General features: G+C 49.2%; 1 protein-coding gene across 1 annotated transcript in view; it reads left to right on the forward strand.

Moving 5' to 3' along the window:
- Positions 1-18,013, forward strand: part of FAT2 (FAT atypical cadherin 2) — a 98,293-nt gene that overhangs the window by 38,922 nt on the left and 41,358 nt on the right. Inside the window, exons 3-9 of the mRNA XM_029051017.2 lie at positions 400-714; positions 9,782-9,840; positions 10,931-11,242; positions 12,046-12,256; positions 13,343-13,482; positions 16,765-17,043; positions 17,297-17,510. Coding sequence (XP_028906850.1) covers positions 400-714; positions 9,782-9,840; positions 10,931-11,242; positions 12,046-12,256; positions 13,343-13,482; positions 16,765-17,043; positions 17,297-17,510 — 1,530 coding nt within the window. The remainder of the gene's footprint in view (positions 1-399; positions 715-9,781; positions 9,841-10,930; positions 11,243-12,045; positions 12,257-13,342; positions 13,483-16,764; positions 17,044-17,296; positions 17,511-18,013) is intronic.

Below are 18,013 nucleotides of genomic sequence, written 5' to 3' on the forward strand. Positions count from 1 at the left end.
TTATGAATCATAGTGGCAGATGTGTTTTAAGCTTAGCCCAGAAAATGGGACATGGTCTTCAAAGCTTCCAGTGCTCGTGGAAATATGTGTCAGGAGGTGTGGGGAGCCCTGGGGATATTGATATAGTCAGGTGCTTGCATTTCCTGGGTCTAGTGTTGGTGGCAATGGTAGCGAGGTCAGTAGGAAAAGGAGATACTCTTGTAAATTGGGCAACCCAGTGGCATGTTCACAGGATCCAGCCCTCAATGACTGGCCATCAACAAAGTTGGTGGGAGGGGCATTAGCAGTGTTGATGGGGCTTCAAAGTTACCAATCGGTTGTCATGCCTGACCCTGTCTCCCCTTTGGTCACCACTTTATCCTCTGCTACTTGTACGGGGCCTCTTTGTTTGTGTTCCAGGGACGATCCGGACCGTGGGGCCCCTGGATCGGGAGCGCACCCCGCATTACTGGCTGACGGTGTTGGCGGTTGACCTCGGCTCGGTCCCCCTCTCTGCTGTGACTGAGGTTTTCATCGAAGTCACTGACGTCAATGACAATCCTCCGCAGATGTCGCGACCAGTCTTCTACCCCTCAGTCCGTGAGGATGCACCCCTGAACACCTCCGTCCTGCAGCTGGATGCCTGGGACCAAGATTCCAGCTCCAAAGGCAAACTGACCTTCCATATCATCAGCGGAAACCAGCATGGCAACTTTGCCATCGACCCAATTACAGGTAAGGACCCAGACTCCAGGTCATTGCCACTGCCACCAGGTCCTGAAAGATCCTTTGCCCCCATAAACCAGCAGTGACATTTATTTAATGTCTACCGTGGGCAGAGCACTGCTCTAGGCCCTTAGGGCTCAGAGAGTAAAAGACACAGTCCTGACCCTTGAAGAGCTAAACAAGGGAACAAGGAGGAACAGATTGCCAGATGTGCAAAAGAGAAAAGAGTAAGCGAATCACTACGGAAGATGAATAAATACAAGAAAGCAATCTGTAATCGAGGGGAACATGGAGGAGCAGACTGCCAAATGAGCAAAAGAGAAAACAGTAAGGAAATAGGTACAGAAGATGAAGAAATACTAGAAAGCCATTAAATAGCAAATGAATTGATATTTGTGTGAGTGCTTAAGCGGCTGATGGGGAGGGCAGATTAAGAACGTGGAGGATTCATCAACGAATACCTCTTGGAGGAGGAGGCATTTTAGGAGGGCTTTAAGGCTTTGTAGTTTGGCAGAACAGGAATGGAGGTCTGTGGCCAGGAGAGAGGCCCGTGCAATGAATTGGAGATGAGAGTTGTAAAGGGAGAGTTGCAGTTGAGCATAGAGCACAAGCACTTAGTATGGTGTTTTGCACATAGTAAGCACTCAATATATGCCTTTGATTGGAATGGAGCAGGAGGAGAGAGTGGATAAGAAAAGGGAAGGCAGCAGATTGAAGCAGTGGAAAGGATTTTTATTTTATGCGATAGCCACTGGGAGGTTTTGAGGAGAGGAGTTGGATGAAAGATGTGTTCAGAATGGAATTTGAAAATGTTTTGTGCCGCTTCATATAGGGCAAACTAAAGAGGGATTGAAGAGGAGGAGGCTTGAGGTGCAAAGTCCCCTAAGGTGGGAAGGACTGTCCTACTACTCAGTAGCTCTCATTGAGACACAGAGTTAAGCAGTTTGTCTCTAAATCCTTCAGCAAAGTAGAACCTGCAATTCTTCTTTGGTCCTCCATCAGTCAGGGAAGACTCCCTGGCTCCATCTCCCAGCTCTGTCAGGGCCCCCTCTCTTGCCCGTAGCCTCTGAGTCAGTGACACCTCATGGAGTAGAATAGGAAGGGTTTCCTCTTGGGCTTAAGGATCAGATCTTCTCAGCTCCCTCCAAAGCCTCTCTCTGTTGACTGTAAACAACAGGCTGAAATGATTAGAGAGTTTAACATAGTCACAGGAGAGCAGAAATGTCTGCTTCCTCTCATCCCCACATTGCCCTTCTTTCATCTAGAGAGATGAAGAAACAGATCTGAGTGGGTTACAAGGGAGGTGAAAAGGGGAGAATACAGTGGGGTGCCCATCTGCAAGAAGATGGACAGCCTGGAGTGGGGAAGTAGTGGTGGTGAGAATCAATCATTAGTATTTATTGAACACTTACTATGTTCAGAACACTGTTGTGGTGAGAACTTCCCCTTACCCCTTATGCCCAGGTGAAAGGATGCCATCCTCTCTACCAATGCCGGGTCCCGAGGCTCAGGATGAAGCACGGTTTGAGGCTCTTCTGCTCCACAGCGAAAACAACTCCACTGTTTTCCTGATGGGACTGGGGAATTCTGATCTCCTCCTACTGAGAAGTTGGGAGTGGGAGAGAGAAAGTGGTGGCTTGGAGTGGAGGGTGGAGCTTGCTGGGTGAGTTGGTTTGTCTAGGACAGGAAGAGAGAACCCTGAGATCCTGGTGCTGAAAATATGAAAGTTGAATAGTGGTTTACCCATATCATATCCTTGCCTGCAGCAGGTATGCACATCTTCATATACACAAACATTTGTGAAACTCATATTCATGTCCCCTTGCATTTCCCCCACAACGCACATACATAGTCCTTCCTCATTGAGGATAAGCCACAGTGTTTTGTGATTATCATCAGTGGTATTTATTGTGTGTTTGCTGTGTGCAGAGCACTGTATTAAGAATGTGTGAGAATGCAGCACAACAGAGTTGATAGACAACTGCCCAAAATGAGCTTACAGTTTAGAGGGGAAGCCAGATGTTAATATTAACAAATAAATTACAGACATGCACGAATGTGCTGTGTTTCATAGTGCTTTCTTTGAACTGGAGGAGTTTCTCCTTTTCCAAGTGTGAACAGGGTTGGTTTTCTACTGAAATCAGTCTAACCTTCAGGCCAAAATAACCTCCAGTTTTCAGAGGAGCAGTTCTTGTTCTCTAAGGACCCCTGAGCCTCTAGAACTAATTGCTCCTGGGTTACCTAACTCTCTGACCCAGAATCCAGCCTTCTTATGGCAAGCAACTTTGGTATCTAAATGGTGGTGGTGGTGGTACTCACATCCTCTCCTGGAGGCAGGGGCATGAATTAGTTGACCTTTTGAGGTGCCTCCCAGCTGGGAATTCTAGTATTCCATGGATCTGGATTATTAGATGAGCACCTAATAATAATAATAATCAATAATTATGATACCTGTCAAGGGATTACTATTACTTGCTGTTCTAAGTGCTGGAGTAAATGCAAATTAATCAGGTAGGACACAGTCCCTGTCCCATATGGAGCTCAGACTCTTAATCCCCACTTTACAGATGAGGGAACTGAGACTCAGAGAAGTTAAGTAACTTACCCAAGGTCACACAGCAGATATGTGGCAGAGCCAGGATTAGAACCCACATCCTTCTGACTCCAAGGCCCATGCTCTATCCACTAAGGCATGCTGCTTCTGCTTGGTACTGGATCCGGGGTCAGATCGCTCACAGTGACCCAGGCGAGAATGACTTGGGAACAGGAGAGGAGGTTTAAGGAGTACAGTGGGGCAAGGGAGGGAGAATGGAAAAGTATTAGGGGACAGAGAGGGAGGAAATTGGGGCTGGAGGAGAAAGGAATAGGAATGGACAGGAGGAGAAAACATGAGAAAGAAGAAACGGAAAGGTAGGAAGAAAGAGCGGAGAATATGTGGGAGTGTCAAGAGGAGATTTTGGGGAAACCCGCCAGGTTTTTGGTAGCATCTTGCACAGACAGCTCAGCTCCCCATCCGGTCTCCTTTCCTCCCTCTCTTTCAACTGTGAAGAGTCCAATGTCACTCTGGCTGGGCAAGAGTCCAGCCCTCTGAACCAGCCCTGCTCCTCCCAGAGGAGGCTTAGGTTTGGCTTTGTTTGCTTCAAACAATGTGCTGTTGATGCGGCCGAACTTGTTTCGACAAGACTTTTTCTTCCCCTTTTCCCCTCCTTCCTCCTCTGACAATGGCCAAGAGGCATTTGGGAGTTTGGGAGTGTGTGTGGGGGGCATCTTTAGTGTTCCCACTCAGTGCTCAAAGGTTTCTGGCTCTCTTTCCCCTGGCTCTCTCTTGCTGGCATAGGGGGTTCTGTTCCTTGCCTGGGGCCCAGAGGTGGGAAATCCAACAAACAGGAAACATCCAGAAAGTGGTGCAACTGACCCAGCCCCCATTCCCACCCTCACCTACGGTTGCCAGATCCCCTGAGGATTTTTCATCTTCCATTCATCCCCCTGTTTCCATTAAGGGAAAATGAAAATCCTGTGGGATTCCCAGAACACATCTGAAAGCCACATTCTGAGGCACCCTTCCTTCTTGGGAAGAGACAATGTCCCGGATCGTGTAGGACATGCCTTGGGCTGAGGGCTGCAGCTCCTCTCCTCCTAAAAATGAGCCCTCATTTCAGCACCAGAGGTGGGGGTCTTGGGTCTCTTCTGTTTTCTGCTCTGGCTGCCTCCCGCACTCCATCCCTTTGATGCCATTTCTTTGTGAAACTCCTGGGCACACGTTTGGGTGTCTTGGCAAGGGCGCAAAAGCCCAGCTCTGCTGGGGAATTATAGTAATTAACCATTAACTCTCAAAGCACTCAGAACTTCAGATCCCCTGGCAGAGTTCTTCAAAAAGCAGCACCCCACCAAAGTCAGGAATGCCTATTGGGTGGTTGGGGAAAGTTACCATTTATTCTGAGGCTAGGGGGACAAGGGAGGAGAAGAGAGGGAATCAGTGCCAAAAGGAGGAGAACTTGGGGTAAAAAGTTAACATTAGGTGTCAGGGGAGTTTGTTTTACTCCTATCTCATAGAAAGAACGTGTACTCGGGAACTCAGTGGCTCCTTTGCTGTCTCCCTTCCAGTCAGTCAGTCAGTCAGTTATATTTATTGAGTGATTATTATGTACAGAGCACTGTACTAATCCCTTGGAAGAGTACAATATAACAGAGTTGGTAGACAAATTCTCTGCCCGCAATGAACTTACCGCCTAGAGGGGATTCCCACTGAATCCAGTTTCTCCCACCCCAGGGCTGGAACACTCTCTGGCCTCCCTGACTCCAGGCAACTTTCTTGAGACCCAGAACACTCTCTGTGTGCTTCCAGACCCAGAGGCCTGCAGCGGGGAAAGGTCCAGGATAGACACTGTAGATCCAACCACTGACCAGCATTCCACACCTTAAGCTTTGCCCCAAGAGATATCACCACACCTCGTGGGAAGCAAGGGTCGCTGGGTGGCCCTCTCCAGCATCCACTTTATGGGTCAGGACACAGGGATCCTCCAATTAGCCTGAGCCCAGCCTGCAAAAATGGGACCAGGCAGCCTAGTTTTTATGGCTGTCTCTGGTACTTGTTAAGAGTTTAGTATGTGCCAAGCACTGTATTAAGCACTGGGGTAGATACAAGCTACTCAGACCTGACGTTATCCCTGTCCCACGAGGGGCTCACAGTCTAAGTCAGATTATGAAGGATTTACTCTCCATTTTACAGATGAGGTAACTGAGGCCCAGAGAAGTGATGTGACTTGCCCAAGGAATTAGAACCCAGGTCCTCTGACTCACAGTTCCATCCTCTTTCCACTAGACCACACTGTTCATCAGTACCGAGAGGAACAGGGGATGGAGGTGAACTGAGGAGGTCACTCCAGATGGAGATAGAGAGAGCGATCAGCAGGGCCTCAGACTGAGGAAACCATGTCTTCTGCCTATGGACACCAAGATTTTACTTTGAGCAGTGGAACTAGGAGTAGATGAGAGTGTCAAAGAAATATATACCAGTGTTGTTTCCACACATCAACCCACTCAACCCTAGCTCCAGACTCCCTCAACCCCTGCCTCTGCCATGCCCCTGGCTCCCTCAGCTCCATGTCCCCCAGGCTTCAGTCTCACCTGGCTCCTGATTCCCCTAGCCCCTAGTCTTCTCTCTCTCCCAGCTTTGCCAGCTCCCATCTTCCCTTGGTCCCAGTCTCACTAACTTTGGTCTACCCATGTCCTGGCTTCCCCATGCTCCTAGCTCTCCTGGTCCCCCTCACCTCCCACCCCTCATCTACTTGTGCATCTGCACATTTTCCCGAACGCTTAGTACAGCACACTGCACTCAGTAGGTGCTCAATAAATGCTGTTACTACTGTCAGGGGAGGGGTGAGCATTTGAAGAGCTAGAGAGGCCCCCATCCCCCCACCAACACAGGAAGACATTAAACAGGTTGTCTCACCCTCTGAGCCATTCTCCCAATGTGCCAAGGAGACCGCCCCTTCTCTTCAGAGCCATCTTCCTCGTAGAACCAGGCTTGTTTCCTGTCCCAAATTGGAGCCTCTAGTCCAGCACTGGGGTTGTGTTTTTGGTGTCAGAATTTAACTTCCTGGAGAGGCAGTGACTTTCCTTCTTTCTCCCTTCACGAAGTAGGTTGGCCTAGTGGAAAGAGCATGGGCCTGGGAGTCAGACGACCTGTGCTCTTATTCTGGCTCTGCCATATGTCTGCTGTGTGACCTCGGCCAAGTCACTGAACTTCTCTGTGACTCAGTTACCTCATCTGTAAGATGGGCATTAAGACTATAAGCCCAATGTAGGATGGGGACTGTATCCAACCTGATTAGCTTGTATCTACCCTAGTGCTTAAAAAATACCATTAAAAAAACCAGAATCATTCACAGTCCTAAGACAACGTGCCCCATCACACACACACACACAAATGCACTAAGAAACATCCATTCACCAAGAGGTCCAGTCACAGCACCCATTTAGACCTTCAGACACTCATTTAGAGATAATAATGATAAAGGTATATGTCTAGTGCTACTATGTGCCAAGCACTGTACTAAGCACTGGGATAGATACAATACAATCAGATCATACAGTCTCTGTCCTACAAGGCGCTCACAGAGAGGAAAGGTACTGAATCTCCACTTTACAGATAATGGAACTGAGGCACAGAGTAGGTAAGTGACCAGCTCAAGGTCACTCAGCAGACAAGTGGCAAGCCAGAATTAGAACCCAGGTCCTCCAACTCCCAAGCCTGTGCTCTTTTCACTTGGCCATGCTGCTTCTTCCGTTAAGCCTTGTCATTGCTGAGTCTAAACTTTCATGCTTGCCCTTCAATTGCTTCTCAGATGCCAGAATCCATAAAACCTAACCACATGCCTTAGCAGCTCATCTTGTCTTGTTAGGTTTAATTGAGATGTCTTTTTGGGGTTTGAGATACACCAAATAAGTGTTTTTCAAGTGTGTTGATGACAACTGAGTACACATCCATCTAATCCAAGGGAAAACAAAGAGAAGGAACAGCAGCTGCTCGGCATCATGAAACACCTACTGAATTTTCCCTGCAGCCACTGGCATTTGGAAAGCGATGCGAGTCAGCCCTATCACCAAAATGAACTAGGAAGACAGGTTCTTTTCCCCACATCTCTAGGTAACTTCACAGAACAGATCATAAGAGCGATGCGTTCAACTCTCAGAGGCTGATTATCCAGTCTGAGGATTATTCAGGCAGCTTCTTCTCCCTCTGGCTACCCCTTTGACCCATTTCATTGTTCATTGTTTGAACTTTTCATTTTACAGTTCACCAGAAGGCAGGCAGGGCTTAAAACTAGTACCAGCTGTTAGAGCTGGAGTTAAAGGGAGCTATGGGAAAGGAGGATGCAGGCCAAAACTGTAGGCTAAAATGAGGTTTGCAGGTGATTCAACATCGGAAGTGTCAGGAGATGGCTGTAGTTGTTGCAATGTGGTACCCACTTAGTGAGATGGAGATTGGTCCTCTCTCGTGCCAGTGGGAGGGACAGAGTTCAGACCCCTAACTGCCTGTCCTGAGATGTACTGGCCTGCCCAGGGCCCAGCCAGTGATTGGTGCTGTGGAACCAGAGCCTCCTTAATGATTAGACGTGAGGCACACTGCCCCAGGATGCCCTGGGTATCAGTGTGGCCTAGTGGATAGAGCACAGGCTTGGGAGTCAGACAGACCTGAGTTCCAAACCCAGCTCTGCCATTTGTCTTCTGTGTGATCTTGGGCAAGTCACTTAACTTCTCTGCACCTCGGTTATCTCATCTGTAAAATGGGGGTTGAGACTGTGAGTGCCACATGGAACATGGACTGTGTCCAACCTGATTAGCTTGTATCCACCTCAGCATTTAGTACGCTGCTTGGCACATAGTAAGCACTTAAATAACATTAATTTTTTAAAAAAAGAAATACTATCCTGGCTGGACCTTCACAGCCTTCTGGGGGACCTGCTGCCATGGGCAACTCCCCATAGCCACTGGGGAAGACACCATGGCTACTCAACTGCACAGTTAGTTGTCTACAGCCTCTAGTGAGCTCAAAATAGCCCCCACTATTGCGGGTGGGAGAGGTTTGGAGAAGCCTGTGAGGGGGAACAGGACCTGGGCAGGGCTCTGAAGAGTGGGGGAAGGGAGAAGATTTGGCTTGGGTTATCTCTCTTGCTTTGTTTTGGCCCCATGCAGGAGTGGGGACCAGCCCTACTGAGCATAATCATGGGACATCACCAGCTTCGATTGATATTTACTAATTTTCCCCAGCAGAAAGAAGTCTGGGAGTTTAGCATCCCAGAGTTGGAAGGGATCACAAGCAGTCACCTAGGGTATGCCCACCACCTCTTAGACCTGACTATAATTTTTTCTCCATTGATTCCAAGGGCATTCTCTGCTTCCCAAGGTTTCCTGTTGCCTGGAGCTTATTCGTGAGATGCAGGGCAGACTGAAAGAGCCAGCCTGTATATTGAACCGTTGCCCCCGGTGGATGGGAGAGTGTGAGATGTCAGGAAGCCAGGGGCCTTCCACACCACTTCCGGGCTGACCCCTGCTGAGGTTGACCCCTGCTGACTAGCCTAGCCAGAGAGTTGTGTGTGCATCTGAAATTCCTAGATCCCTGGACCTGCTCCAGCTCCATCGGTTCATTTTTTCAGACATTTTGAAGAAAGCTGGGAGGGCCTAGGCCCTCTCCAACTATCTCATGAGCCCACCTGTTCAGCTCCAGGGTCACCCTGGGGTGGTTGGGTCAGGTTGGAAGTGATCTGCATAGTTCTGGTTTACCCCATTCCATCCCTAGCCTAGGGAGCCCTGGGGACATTGGGGCTTGGGATGGATTCCAGGAGTCAGGGTCTGCCCAGGGTGTTCCCAGGAATGGGACCCACTTTCTTTGTCGGACTCTGGCCCAAGCTCTAGACCTGCCTGACACTGAGAGTGTGGGGGTGTTATGCTTGCCATCTGGGCTCCCATCAGCCGTGCTCAGGGTCCAGGGACTGGGCTGGGATGGGCTGATCTAGGTTGGGCTGGGAGAGCAGCCACCTGTATGTGGGTTAGAGTGCAAGGTGGGGCCTGGAGGCAGGAAAGAGAGTGGGAAGAGAGGCAGAGTCTGGGGATCCAACTTCATTCAATCAGTCATTTATTGAGTGCTTACTGTGTGCAATATGGGATCTCCCTGACACTGAGGCTTCTGGACTAAAACTGGAATTGTCCTGGGGGCCCCAAGCGGATGAAGGACCCAGACACCCCCACTTCCCCAGGCTGGTGGGGAATGGGGCAGAAATCAAGTCTTCTTCAGCAGGCTCCCACCCTCTCACCCTCCGTCCAACCTACTGAAGGACTCAGTTTATTTAATTTGGCAACCTAGGGATTGGTGATGGCAGTTGGAATCAGGTCTGGAAGCGGGACAATTGGCAAACAGTCTGCCCTCAGCGCCGCCTCCATTTCCCTTTCCCTGTTTTCCCCACATCTAAGACGAATGGACCCTGGTGCCATTTTCTCTTGGGAAGCACCCCCATGTAACCCCATGGTGCCCAGCACCTGGGGCTAACTGTTCCTCCATCTTTCCCCTCGCTAGGTCTGCTCTCCACCTCCCGGCAGCTGGATCGGGAAAACAAGGCCGAACACATCCTAGAGGTGGGTAATGACCAAGGGGTATTTACATTTTATCTATTTCTAAAGTGTTAAATCGCTTGAGTAGGCTGGGCTTGAATGAGCTAAAGCACAGAGGTGGAGAGCCATGCCTCACAGGTCCTTCCACCGAGGCAGGTCCGGAAAACCTGCAGCAGTAAACCGGGTTTCCCCGAATTCAAGCTGCAAGCAGGTGTTTCAACGGATGGATGGTCTGCCCAAGGAAGGCAGGGGCCTGGAACTGGTGGGAGGCTGGTGGGAGGCCAGCTGCTGCCTCCTAACCCACTGCCCCCTCCCTTTCTGGCCTGCCCACCAATCATCACCTACAGTCCTCCCTGCCCTGGCTTAAGAAATGTGCCCTCTCACCCATTCCCCTGCCTTCTCCTTCCTCTGCTCTCCTGGACTCTGGGCTGTGGTTTCCTCAGCCTGCTGTGGATGATATGTGTTTCCCTGCTGGGCAAGCTTCCTGAGGGGCACCTCTCCCTTGCAGACCATGTCTACTAAATCTGTTGCACTCTCAGAAGCTCTCAGTACAGTGCTCTGAACTAAGTACTCAGTACATATTTTTGAATGATGGATTCTCGGGGGAAGATGCTCAGAGAACCAAGCCCAAGCCTTGTCCCCTTTCACTAGTTTTGTGAAGTAGAGTTTACTTACCCTGGCCAAAAGATGGGAGGTCCCTTCCCATCTGTCTTCCCCATTCCTACCCCCACCATGCGCACACATGGGTGTCTCTCCTACTCTTAAAGGGACCCCAAAGGTGGACATTCCAGTTAATGGCATTTATTTAGTGCTTACTAAGCACTTTAGAGAGAGTACATTCCAGAAAATCCAACTGCTGCTCTTGAGCCAGGCCATTCTACACCAACTCTCCTGACTTTTGGGGTCCCCAGCTGTGACTGGATTGGATGCCTCACCCTTTGGAACGAGCAAATATTCATTAGAAAATTCACTTCCTGAAGCTGGGCATATTGCATTCTCTGTGGTCGGATGCAAGTATTACCAATTTGGTCGTTTTACAGAATAAACCTGCTGCTTTTTGTACCCATTTCCAATAGCCAGGGGACTTCTGTCCTCACTCCCTGTCTGTTTCCAGGTAGCCGTGATGGACAACGGTGAGCCAGGCCTGCAGTCCACCTCCAGAGTGGTGATCCAAGTCCTAGATGTCAACGACAACCATCCCGCTTTCTCCCATAAGCTCTTCAAAGTCCGCCTCCCTGAGAGGTCAAACGGAAGAGTCTTTGAGCCACTGTACAGGCTGGTGGCCTCAGACCGGGACGAGGGGCCGAACGGCCAGATCACTTACAGCCTCGAGGAGAATGACGAGGGGAACTTCAGCATCCACCCAACAACGGGCGTGGTCTATTCCAGCCGGGTCTTCCCCATCGGAGAATACAACATCCTGACGGTAAGACACTAAAACTCTGATGCAGTGAGGTCAAATGACTCAGGTCATCCAAAGGTTTGATCAGGACTTGAACCTAAAACTACTTGTTTACAGGCTGGCTCCAAGTCCTTCAAGCACTCCTGCCTCTCTAGACAAGGACCCCAAAACTTCGCTCTTCTAGCTGCAATGCCCTATCCATTTTGTATATGTCATTGTCCTTTTATATTGTTTTTGTTGTTTCACCCATTTTTTAATATCAGCTCACTCTCTCTGCCCTTAGTCTTAGATTGTGAGCCCCTTGAGTTTAACTTCTCCCAGCTTTTAGTACTTGGACAAAGTGAGCACTTAACACCCACCATTATTAAATACGTATATATGCGTGTATGTGTGGTGTACATTTGCAGATATCGCTGACAGTGAAGTTCATCTGTGAGTGTGTGTGTGGTTGGAAAAGTCAATGAGGGACCCACTGTCTTGGCCACACTGGGCCCACAGAGCAGTTGTCCAGTGTTGAATTGCACTTAATGTTTCTATTGCCTAGTGTTGTTTTCTATTTTGCTTCTTTGTCTCTCCATGTGAAGCTTTTACTCAATCATTATTACTGATAATATTACTATCACTATTACCACCACCGCCACCGCTGTTCGATTAGTCAGTCATATTTATTGAGCACTTACTGTGTGCAGAACACTGTACTAAGCACTTGGGAGAGTACAGTATAATAATAATCAGACACATTCCCTGTCTACAAGCTTACTGCTCCTACTATTACTATTGCTGTCACCACCACAAGTCCTCAGCAGCAACTTCTGCTCCCTTGGCAGGTCAAGGCCACAGATGGAGGGCGGCCCCCGCTCTCCTCCAGTGTCCGACTGCACATCGAGTGGATCCCCTGGCCCGGCCCCTCCTCAGAGGTCCTGGCTTTCGACGAGCCCCACTTCAATTTTGCCGTCATGGAGACAGATCCCGTGAACCACATGGTGGGAGTCATCAGCACCGAGGTCCAGTCCGGCCTGCTCTGGTTCAACATCTCAGGTGAGGCTGGGCTGGGGCTCCAGGGGCTGGGGGAGCATCTCTTTCACGTGGGGCTCACATTCTAGGATTTAATCCCCATTTTACAGATGAGATAACTGAGACATAGAGAAGTTATGTGACTTGCCCAAGGTCACACAACATACCCATGACAGAGCTGGGATTAGAACCCAGGTCCTCTGTCTCCCAGGCCCATGCTCTTTCCAGTAGGCCATGCTACTTCCCATCCATCTGACTGTCCCATCACAATTGACGGTGCCTCCATCTTCCTCAATTCTCAAGCCTGTAAACTTCAATCAGCTCTCTCTCCTTCCTGCTTATCCCCTCTCACTCTACTCTACAGTTCTGCTCTCACTCTTCATTACCCTCAAGCTGACCAACTCACTGTACCTTCTTCATATTTCTCCCACTCTCGACCTCCTGCTCACACCCTCCGCGTTCTTTCAGAATCAATCAATAAAATAGTCGTATTTATTGAACATTTACTGTGTGCAGAGCATTGTACTAAGCACTTGAGAGACTACAGTCTAACCGAGTTAGTAGACATGTTCCCCTCCCACACGAGTTTACAGTCTAGAGGGGGATGTCTCTCCCCATTTTTGTCTGAAAGACATGGTTCCTGCCCTCAAGGGCTCACAGTCTCAGAATGTAAGTGGGGAGAGGAGACTGGTGGCAGACACATAAGGAGTGATGAAACAGTAAAGCACAAAATAAAAACAAAAAGCAGTAGGGTTCTGTGACTAGAGGAGCAGAATTTCAGGCTCAGCTGCTGGTTCAGCAGCAGCCACCACAGCTTTCCCAAGGTTCTAAGTTTAGTGGAGGTGGCATGCTACTTCGGCCCTTTCCTCTGGGACTGGCTACTTTCTGCACTCTTGGAAAGAGAAGCCCTTTTAGCATACAAGCTGAGTACTTTCTTTAAAGCGTGATAATTCATTTCTGCAGTCCCTTTTCTTCTCCTCTTCTGGCCAAACTTAAGTTCGATCTCGAGGTTCTGAGGGAGAGCCGGGGGTTGTTTAGCAGATCTGCCCTTGCCCCTCCTGACCTGAGTTTGTCAGTCAGGATTCCTTTTGTGCTAATTTTGCCAACCAGGTGGTGATGAGGACATGGACTTTGACATTGAAAAGACCACGGGCAGCATGGCCATCGCAAGGCGCCTGGATGCCAGGAAGAGATCAAGCTACAACCTGACAGTTCAAGTTACAGATGGGTCCAGTGTCATCTCCACTCAGGTAAGAGGCCCCCACTCAGAGGCCTGATCCTGTCTTCCCCACCCACCCTCGGGCACCTCACTGTCTCTAGGTTTTTCTTAATAATGATGGTATTTGTTCAGTGCTTATCTGCCAAACAATGTTTTAAGAGATGGGGTAGAATACATACTAATTAGGTTGGACACGGTCCCTGTCCTGCATGGGGCTCATAGTCTTAGTCCCCATTTTACAGATGTGGTAACTGAGGCACAGAGAAGTGAAGTGACTTACCCAAGGTCACACACAGACAAGTGTTGAAGCTGGGATTAGAACCCAGGTCCGTCTGATTCCCAGACCCATGCTCTATCCACTAGGCCATTCTCTTCTAATAACAGTAACAATAGCAATAACCAACAATAACTATTATTTATTTAAAATAACAGTAATGATGATTATGGTATTTATTAAGTGCTTACTAGGTGCCAAGGATTTTGCTAGGTATTGAGGTAAGTACAAGGTAATCAGATTGGATTTGGTCTTCTCTCAAGTGGGGCACATAATCTAAGAAAGGAGGGAGAACAGGTATTTTATTCCCATTTTTCAGATGAGGAAACAGGCTCAGAGAAGTTAAGCGATTTATCCTAGGTCACACAGCAGGCAGGAGGAGGAGCAGGGACTAGAACTTGGGTCTCCTGACACCGAGTCAGTCCTGCGTTCTTTCCAGTAGACCACGCTTTTCCTGGGTACGCTTTCTCACCAGTCTTCTATCCAAGCCTACATCTCTCTTTTTCTTCTCTCTAGCTCTTTTGTCTTTCTCTCATCGCTCCATCTGAAGTCTGTGCTTCCCTCTCCTACCTTTGCCCTGTCTTTAAACTTGCCTTCGCTTAGGGGTCTGCCTTTGGACATTCTTAGGATGCGACTCTAAGTGTGTCTTTAGGTCCCTGGCCACATCTCTCTGGCTGTGCCTCCATATCTCTGGCTACATCTCTGAGATCCTGGCACCTTCCCTGAGTCTTTGGAAAGATGACTTTTCCCTGGCTTTTTAAAATCCCTTCTCCCTCCCTCCCCGCCCACTCCCCCATATTTGTTCTCTCACACCAAATGCAGAGTTACAACTTAGGTGTAAGTAGCAGGGTATTGGGCACTGTGTTCAAAGTGAATTAAACAGGCACCTTCCCTGCCCTTTCAATGCTTTCAATCTAAGCAGGCAGCAGGGTATTGGGTCACCTGGAATATCTGGATAATGGTAGCAAATACTTATATCGATTAGACTGTAAGGCCGTCAGTGGGCAGGGACTGTCTCTATCTGTTGCCGATTTGTACATTCCAAGCGCTTAGTACAGTGCTCTGCACATAGTAAGCACTCAATAAATACTATTGAATGAATACTGGGGTCTGAATTTTCCAGACAGTGTTTTTGACTGCCTAGGCAGGCCCTGAGGCTCGCAAGTAAATAGAGTGTGATTCAGTAGGGACCGGTAGGGAGCACTGAGCAGACATTTGGGACACCAGTCTGGTTGCCCCATAGTGGGCAGAAGTAAGTTTTGGGGACTTGAGTGGAGGGAGAGCCAAGCTGCTGAGCTTCCCAAAGCCTAGTTGGGCAAATGATGGTTATTTTGTGTAAGTAACCTGCTTCACCAGGGCCTGCTCCAGCCTGCTCTTCCAGCCTCCAGGCTCTCTGCCTCTTGGGCCATGGACTCCGTGGTCTGCCTTCCTCCCCACCCACCCCCCACACCCAGCAACCATCGGCCTCTCGTTTTTCCAGGGGGTGTCAGTCGTTTCCTGCCTTGTCCCTCTCACCACAATTTCTCAGGGAATCTGGGTGTGCTCAGTTGACTTGGCTCCAGTGACCAAAGAGCTGCCTCACTGACAGGGGAGGACTTCCTTCATTACCCACTTTCCCTTTGGCTTTTGCCACAAGGGGAGAAAGAAAAAGCAGAAAGCCCATGAACCATACAGTCACTGTGACTCAAAGAGCTGGAATCCAAAACCACGACATAGCCTTGGGCCATGGCTGGAAACTCCCTTGTTCTGCCAGAGGGGCAACAGTTAATAGTCTGCTTGTGAATTGACCACTCCCTGGGTACTGCGTTCTGACTAGTCATTGTGGCTCTCAGTGGAGGGAGAACAGGACAAGGTCCCTACCCTGTGGGAGTTTATAGTCGAGTGGGAGAGACAGGGTTGACAGAACATGTACACAAAGGTACGAAGATACATAAAACATAAGCGGCAGGAGCAGAAAGGCAGAAAATGTCATACAAGAACAAAAATAACAGAAGCAGAAAAACATAGAATGGGTGGAGCTACTCACCCTGAAATGACTGGATGGCTGGACTCATGAGGAAGAGACTCTAGTAGATGTAGAAGGCTGTTGGAAAGATCATCACTTTAGGACAACGTGACGTAGTTGATGGAGCACAGGCCTGGGAGTCAGAAGGTCGTGGGTTCTAATGCTACCTTTGCCATTTATCTGCTGTGTGACCCTGGGCAAGTCACTTCACTTCTCTGTGCCTCAATCACCTCATCTGAAAAATGGGGATTGAGCCTGTGAGCCCCACATGGGACAGGGATTATGTCCAACTTGATTTGCTTGTATCCACCCCAGTGCTTAGTACAGTGCCTGGCACATAGTAAGCGCTTAACAAACACCATCATTGTTAGTATTATGTTCTTCCCAGCCCCTCTGAAATCCCACCTCCTCCAAAAGGACTTACCCAATTCATTTCTAGTTTCCCCAGCTTGTGCCACTGTCACTTCAGTACTGCTGCTCCCAGCCAGGTCCCTTTGATGCTGACTGATGTTTCTGCACTCCTTGGGTGATATAAAAGAGATGACCTGTGAAGTTCAATCAATCAACCAATGGTATTCATTGAGTGCTTACAGTGTGCAGAACACTGTACTAAGCACTTGGGAGAGTATGGTATTATGGATAGACACATTCCCTGCCCACAAGGAGCGTACAGTCTAGAGCTCACAATAAGGGGCTGGGAGTAGGAGAAACCTCTCCATGCTCCCACCCCACCTTTCCTAGTGTGTGTCAGTCAATCGTATTTATTGTCAGTCAATAAAGTCGATTGACTGGCTGATTGTGTGGCCCTCTAGACTGTAAACTCCTTTAGTCTGTAAGTTCACTGGGGGCATGGAATGTGTCTGGCAACTCTTTGTCTAGCAACTATTCCTCATATGTTATATACCATATATTATATGGTAAGCACTCAATGAACACCATTGATGATGATGATGATGATGATCTGATCGCGGCTCAGTAGGCTGAGAGCCCAAGACTGCGGATGATGGTCGATCTCCTTCTCTCCCTTCCCTCAGACCTATATCCACGTGATTAGCATCAATCAGTACCGCCCCCAGTTCCTAGAGGACCAGTATGAGGTGAAAGTTCCCCAGGACACGCCCCCCGGTGTGGAGATCATCCGGGTCAGCGCCACCGACAAGGACAAGGGGAAGGGCCTGATCTATACCCTGCACGGCAGCGCCGACCCTCGGAGCACCAGGCTCTTCCAGCTTGACCCCGGCAGTGGCACCCTGGTGACCGTGGGGAAGCTGGACTTGGATTCTGGACCATCCCAGCACATACTGACCATCATGGTGAGACAGAGTCCAGCTCACAACAGGAATCACACAAAACCAGGTGGACCCTGGTCATCTGATGGCATACACCAACATATGGGGGTGCCGCAGGGCCTTTTGCCAGTGGGCACTCCATAAATACCATTACCATGCTTATTCCTGTGTGTGTGTGTGTGTGTGCGCACATACAGATGCATGGGCATGCCCACACAAACTCCGTGCCCGGCCCGTGTGCTGACCCACCTGTGTGCTCTCCCCACCTCTCTCCCAGGTGCGGGACCAGGAAGTGCCCATCAAGAGGAACTTTGTGTGGGTGACCATCCGAGTGGAGGATTCCAATGCCCACCCACCCCACTTCGCCAGCCTCCATTATGAAGCCACCACCCTGGACTCAGCGGCCCCGGGCACGGAGGTGCTACAGGTCCGAGCCCTGGTTGAAGACCATGGAGTCAGTAGTGCTCAAGTCCACTACTCCATTCAGGCAGGTGAGAGAGATATCGCTGGGAATTCTTGCCTCTCCCAAAGTGTGCCTCTCCCGAGTCCCCTGGGCATGGGGTGATGGGAACAACGGGGAGAGTCACACATCAGAATTCCCAATGGGCTTCCGGAGAAGAGGGTCCTTCATAACTCTGGCCGCTGGAGTTGGTACGATGGACCGCCAATTTTACCAGCTCATTCAATTACTGTTATCATTTATTCGCTTTCCAACTGACTAACTTATGACGTACTTTGCTAACTTACTAAATACAAGGCGCCAGTGTATTGCCAGGGGCCGTAGAGGCCTGTGTTAAGGGCCATGTCTTCTCAGGTTCTTGACTCATGCACCTACTCACGTTAAAAGAGAATTAAGCTGACACTACCCTACAAATGAATAATAGTGATAATAAATGTGGCATTTGTTAAGCCTTTACTAGTACAAGCAATTTACTATGCACTGGGGTAGTAATCGCCAACATCATGGTATTTGTTAAGCACTTACTATATGCCA

The sequence above is a fragment of the Ornithorhynchus anatinus genome, chromosome X1, assembly GCF_004115215.2.
Source record: "Ornithorhynchus anatinus isolate Pmale09 chromosome X1, mOrnAna1.pri.v4, whole genome shotgun sequence".
NCBI classification, from domain to species: Eukaryota; Metazoa; Chordata; class Mammalia; order Monotremata; family Ornithorhynchidae; genus Ornithorhynchus; species Ornithorhynchus anatinus.